This window comes from Chiloscyllium plagiosum, unplaced genomic scaffold (assembly GCF_037043375.1).
Source record: "Chiloscyllium plagiosum isolate Xiang-an unplaced genomic scaffold, Cpla_swu_hap1 HiC_scaffold_12, whole genome shotgun sequence".
Classification (NCBI taxonomy): domain Eukaryota; kingdom Metazoa; phylum Chordata; class Chondrichthyes; order Orectolobiformes; family Hemiscylliidae; genus Chiloscyllium; species Chiloscyllium plagiosum.
In genome coordinates this window covers 25,517,606-25,523,898 of record NW_028270150.1, presented here as the reverse complement: position 1 = coordinate 25,523,898, position 6,293 = coordinate 25,517,606, and the positions used below count along the sequence as shown (strand labels likewise).

General features: G+C 43.4%; 1 protein-coding gene across 12 annotated transcripts in view; it reads right to left on the bottom strand.

The window, feature by feature from the left end:
- The window catches only part of sh3bgr (SH3 domain binding glutamate-rich protein), a 62,614-nt gene that overhangs the window by 6,061 nt on the left and 50,260 nt on the right, over positions 1–6,293 (bottom strand). For 4 of the 12 annotated variants that reach the window (XM_043701212.2, XM_087992525.1, XM_087992526.1 and 1 more), the window contains 2 exons: positions 3,388–3,417; positions 612–638 (listed from right to left, as the gene is read on the bottom strand). The exons of 2 other annotated variants lie outside the window; for them this stretch is intronic. In XM_043701212.2, coding sequence (XP_043557147.2) covers positions 612–638; positions 3,388–3,417 — 57 coding nt within the window. Of the gene's footprint in view, positions 1–611; positions 639–3,378; positions 3,418–6,293 lie in introns of all 12 variants that reach the window. 6 more of the 12 variants (XM_043701211.2, XM_087992524.1, XM_043701217.2 and 3 more) reach the window with 2 other exon arrangements.

Sequence of the window (6,293 nt, the reverse complement as noted above, 5' to 3'; positions counted from 1 at the left end):
AGAGGGCAACACTACCAAGCCAAAAATAAAGTATGCTCTTCTCCTTCATGCATTTCCAGAGTGTTGAAATGAAGACTCCTGCAGTGTTTATTCCAACTTAGCCTTTTAGAATGACTCAATCTTTTCTTGATGCAATCAAAAACCCGGGGTTCATCACCTACTATCTGATTCCTGATTTAACTTGAATTATAACCGATTTCTATCAAATGTAGCAATAGCCAATGCCATGAGGCCCAGTTCTTCAAACAGAATTCTCAAGTAAAACTCATTACAAGCATTAATGCTAATCATTAAGGTAACAGTTTACACGAGTATTATCAAAAGTATATTTCAAAGACAATCCATGGAACAATGCCATTGTCAGATTATTGATTCAAAACGCTTTTTCCCTCAAATAAGTAGAAGAACCATGTGCGTACATGGTATTAGCCCATAAAAGCAACAAATTGCTCAAAGTTCTAGATGTTGTTATCTGGCAACAGTATATTCTGATTCAAAGGAATTAATTGTTCAATAACGTATCTGTCATGAAGATGAGATGGAAACACAACAAAAGATGATGTTTAGTATGAGGTGATGAAAACTGATAACCCATGTAACAGATTATCTACCTCCGTAACAGGTTGCTCTTCTTCATCCTAAACAAGGAAATTATAGACAAGTGGCTAAGTAATTGTAATTAACAAAAAGTAAAAGATTTTGATTAGTCAGAGTGAGATAAAGACAAAGACATGTAATCAATCTAAACCAATGAAGCACCTTCAATAAGTTTGCATCTGAAAGGTTATTTTTATAAAATGTCAAAACCAGGGCATGCAGGAAAACTGGAATTATTGTAAAAAAAATTCTATGAATTAGTTTCTAAACCAATGATTTTTAGATGTCCATAGAATCTCTTGATCGAACCTCTGTAACTGGCTCCGCTTCCTCCTTGTCCGAGTAAAATTATAAATAAGAACACATGGTAGGTATGTGTAAAAGGACACAGCCACTCAAAAGTCATTCCAACACACATGCCATGACTTTGCATTGGCTCCATTTTAGTATTCTTTTACCCCTCAGTCATAAAGCCATTTCGATGTTAACCACATTGTTCAGAAAAGAAGCTCAAGACCAAATTTTATACTTTTTCCTATAAAGAGACAAGTTGGCTTTGGAGAGGAATTCATGCAGCAGAAGTCATAGTGTTAGGTAAGGGGTAAATGTAGGGGTATGGGTGGGTTGCGCTTTGGTGGGTCGGTGTGGACTTGTTGGGCCGAAGGGCCTGTTTCCACACTGTAATGTAATCTAATCTAATCTAAAAAAAAAGTGGAGAGTGAGGAGAACAATATGTCACTTTGATTCTAAAATATGAAACCAGAGAGGAAGTTGAAGTGTCATACAGTCATAGAGATGTACAGCATGAAAACATAGCCTTTGGTCCAACTCGTCCACTCCGACCAGATATCCGAAAGTAATCTAGTCCCATCTGTCAGCACTTGACCCATATCCCTCTTAATCCTTCCTATTCATATACCCATCCAGATGCCTTTTAAAGGCTGTAATTGGACCAGCTTCCACCACTTCCTTTGGCAGCTCATTCCATACGCGCAGCACCTGTGAGAAAACGTTGCTCCTTGTGTCCCTTTTAATTGTACCCCTCTCACCCTAGGCCTATGCCCTCTAGTTCTGGACTCCCCCCACCCCAGGGAAAAGACCTTTTCTATTTACCATTTACCCTCAGCCTCTGATACTCCAGGGAAAACAGCCGCAGCTTATTCAGCCTCTCCCTATAGCTAAAATTCTCCAATCCCGATAACATCCTTGTAATTCTTTTCTGAACCCTTTCAAGTTTCACAACATCCTTCCAATAGGAAGGAGACCAGAATTGTGTGCAATATTCCAAAAGTAGCTTAACCAATGTCCTGTACAGCCACAACATGACCTACCAACTCCTGTACTCAATACTCTGACCAATAAAGGAAAGCATACCAAACACCTTCACTATTCTATCTACCTTTGACTCTACTTTCAAGGAATTATCAACCTGCGCTCCAAGGTCTCTTTGTTCATCAACACTCCTCAGCACCTTACCATTAAGTGTAAAGTCCTGCTGTGATTTGCTTTTCCAAAATGTAGCACCTCGCATTTGTCTGAATTAAACTCCATCTGCCAGTCCTCAGCTCACTGGCCCATCTGATCAAGATCCCGCTGTACTCAAAGGTTACCTTCTTCGCTGTCCATTACACCTCCAATTTTGGTGTCATCTGCAAACTTACTAACTATCCCTCCTAAGTTCACATCCAAATCATTTATATAAATGACAAGAATTAGTGGACCCAGCACCAATCCTTGTGGCACTCCACTGGTCACAGGCCTCCAGTCTGAGAAACAATCCTCCACCACCACCCTCTGTCTTCTACCTTCAAGCCAGTTCTGTATCCAAATGGCTAGTTCTCCCTGTATTTCATTAGATCTAACCTTGCTAACCAGTCTCCCACGGGGAACTTTGTCAAAAGCCTTACTGAAATCCACATAGATCACATCCATAGCTCTGACCTCCATCAATCCTCTTTTGTTACTTCTTCAAAAAATTCAGTCAAGTTAGTGAGACATGATTTCCCACGCACAAAGCCATGTTGACTATCCCTAATCAGTCCTTGCCTTTCCAAATACATGTAAATTTTGTCCCTCAGGATTCCCTCCAACAACTTAACCACCACCGAGGTCAGGCTCACCGGTTTATAGTTCCCTGGCTTTTCCTTAACACCTTTCTTAAACAGTGTTACTACATTAGCCAACCTCCAGTCTTCTGGCACCTCACCTATGACTATCAATGATACAAATATCTCAGCAAAAGGCCCAGTAATCACTTCCCTAGCTTCCCAGAGTGTCTTGGGTACACACGATCAGGTCCTGGGGATTTATCCACTTTCCTGCATTTCAAGACATCCAGCACTTCCTCCTCTGTAATATGACATTTTGCAAGATGTCACCATTTATTTCCCCATATTCTATATCTTCCACAGTAAACACGGATGCAAAATACTCGTTTAGTATCTTCCCCCAACTCCTGCGGCTTCACACAAAGGCTGCCTTTCTGATCTTTGAGGGGCCCTATTCTCTCCCTAGTTACCCTTTTGTCCTTAATCTATTTATAAAAACCTTTTGGATTCTCCTTAACCCTATTTTCCAAAGCTATCTCATGTCTCCTTTTTGACCTCCTGATTCTAAGTATACTTCTGTCTTTATACTCTAAGGATTCACTCAATCTATCCTATGTTTAGAAAGTGAAAATCACCCCTCTTATATTTTCCTTTCATAACATGTATAATCACATGCACATGTAGACACATTCTTCATTCCTTTCACAAAATCTTGAGGAAAACAAAACATAACTGGTCCAACCTCTGTTTCTGGCTCTTTCTCTTCCTTTGCCTGGCAAAGTCATGAAAACAAAAGATGAGATCGGAAAAGAGTAGGGATCAACAAACATCTGCATACATATACAGTTAAAACCATTCAAAAACTCAATTTTTATTCTAAACAGTTAGGGTTTTTCTACTGAATGAAAAACAACTCATTTCTCGTGACACTGCTCACAGCTATTTTGGAGTCAAGAGACAAAGGAGAGCCAGTGAACAAGATCAATTTGGATTTTAAGATGGCCTTTGACATGGTGCCACACAAGAGGCTGCTAAATAAAATAAGAGCCCATTGGGAGTTAGGGGTAAGGTACTGACACAGAAGAGTAATTGACTGGCAGAAGGCAGAGAGTAGGGATAAAGGATGGCTGCTGGTAACTAGGAGTTCTGCAGGGGTCAATGTTGTGATAACTATTCATGTTACACATTAATAATCTGCATGAAGGAATTAAGGGCATTGTTGCTAAGTTTGCAAATGGCATAAGGATAGTTGGAGGGAAGTGGGGAGGCTGCAAAAGTATTTGGACATGCTCGAAGTGTGGATAAAGAGGGGGCAGACAGAACACAATGCCATGAAGTGCAAGGTTATGCAATCTGGTAGGAAGTAATATGTATTTTCTAAAAATCTGAAACACAGAGGGTTAGGATTCTCTTAAGGTTGAGATACAGGTTTAGTTAGGAATCTGGAAAGTAAATGCAATGTTAGCATTCATTTCAAGAGGCCTAGAATACAAGAACAGATATACCGCTGAGGCTGTGAAAAGCTCTGGACAGACTGCATTTAGAATATTGAGAGCAATTTTGAGCCCTGTATCTAAGGAAGGATGTACCCCCAGAGAGGGTTTACAAGAATGATTCTGGGGATGAAGGGCTTGTCATACGAGGAGCAGCTGAGAACTCAAGAGTTTGTATTCGATGGAGTTTAGAAGGATGAGGGAGGATCTGAGTGAAACTTATAGAATATTGAGACGCCTGGATAGAGTACATGTGGAGATATTTCAAATAGTAAGAGGGGACAGAGCCCAAGGGCACAGCCTCAGGGTGAGGGGGAAGACCCTTTAGAACCGACACGGAGGAATTCTTTCAGCCAGTGTGTGGTTAATCTGTGGAATTCACTGCCATAGAAGGCTGTGGAGTACACATCATCGAGTTTATTTAAGACAGAGATAGATCGGTTCTTGATTAGTAAGTGGATCAATAGTTACGGCAATGAGGTAGGAAAATGTGTTTTCCAACTCTAGTCATGATCAAATGGCGGAACAGACTCAAATTGTCTGGATGGCCCAATTCTGCTCCTGTAACTTAATGGTCTTTTAACATGCCAACAATAATTAGATGCTAACCTGACCTATTTCTGCAAATCCCTTTCTCATGTATTCCCTGTGGAGATACTGTTGAAGCATTGGACCTATTACCTGATATTCCCTCTTGACAGTTAAAATGCTTTCTTAAAGCCTACCTTTTCAAAAAATCTTTGTGGTCAGTCTCTTTACTATTCTCCAATCCCTCTGCTCCAATCCCGACCTCACCATCAAGCCAGCAGATAAAGGGGGCGCAGTGTAGCCTGGCGCAATGACCTCTTTACCGCTGAAGCCAAACGCCAACTTGAGGACACCTCTTCCTACCGTCCCCTCGACCATGACCCCACCCCCCCATCACCAGACCATCATCTCCCAGACCATACAGAACCTCATCACCTCAGGAGATCTCCCACCCACAGCTTCCAACCTCATAGTCCGGGAACCGCGTACTGCCCGGTTCTACCTCCTTCCCAAGATCCACAAGCCTGACCACCCTGGCCGACCCATTGTCTCAACATGCTCCTGCCCCACTGAACTCATTTCTACCTATCTCGACACTGTCCTATCACCGCTAGTCCAGGAACTCCACACATACGTTCGAGACACCACCCACGTCCTCCACCTCCTCCAAGACTTGCATTTCCCCGGCCCCCAACGCCTCATCTTCACCATGGATATCCAATCCCTCTACACCGCCTTCCGCCATGACCAGGGCCCCCAAGCCCTCCATTTTTTCCTCTCCCAACGTCCCCAACAGTACCCTTCCACTGACACTCACATTCGTTTGGCCGAACTGGTCCTCACCCTTAACAATTTCTCCTTCGAATCCTCCCACTTCCTCCAGACCAAAGGGGTAGCCATGGGCATACGTATGGGCACCAGCTATGCCTGTCTCTTTGTTGGCTACGTAGAACAGTCCATCTTCCGTAATTACACCGGCACCACTCCCCACCTCTTCCTCCGCTACATTGATTACTGCATTGGCGCCACCTCGTGCTCCCGCAAGGAGGTTGAGCAATTCATCAACTTCACCAACACATTCCACCCTGACCTTAAATTTACCTTGACCATCTGACACCTTCCTCCCCTTCCTGGATCTCCATCTCCATAATGAAGACCAACTTGACACCGACATTTTTTACAAACCCACCGACTCCCACAGCTACCTGGATTACACCTCTTCCCACCCTACCTCTTGCAAAAATGCCATCCCGTATTCCCAATTCCTCCACCTCCGCCGTATCTGCTCCCAGGAGGACCAGTTACACCACAGAACATACCAGATGGCCTCCTTCTGTAGAGACTGCAATTTCCCTTCCCACGTGGCTAAAGATGCTGTCCAATGCATCTCATCCACATCCCGCATCCCCGCCCTCAGACCCCACCCCTCCAACCATAATAAGGACAGAACATCCCTGGTGCTCACCTTCCACCCTACCAACCTTCGCATAAACCAAATCATCCGCTGACATTTCCGCCACCTTCAAACAGACCTCACCACCAGAGATAGATTTCCCTCCCCACCGCTTTCTGCAAAGACCGTTCCCTCCGTGACTACCTGGTCAGGTCCACGCCCCCCCCTACAACC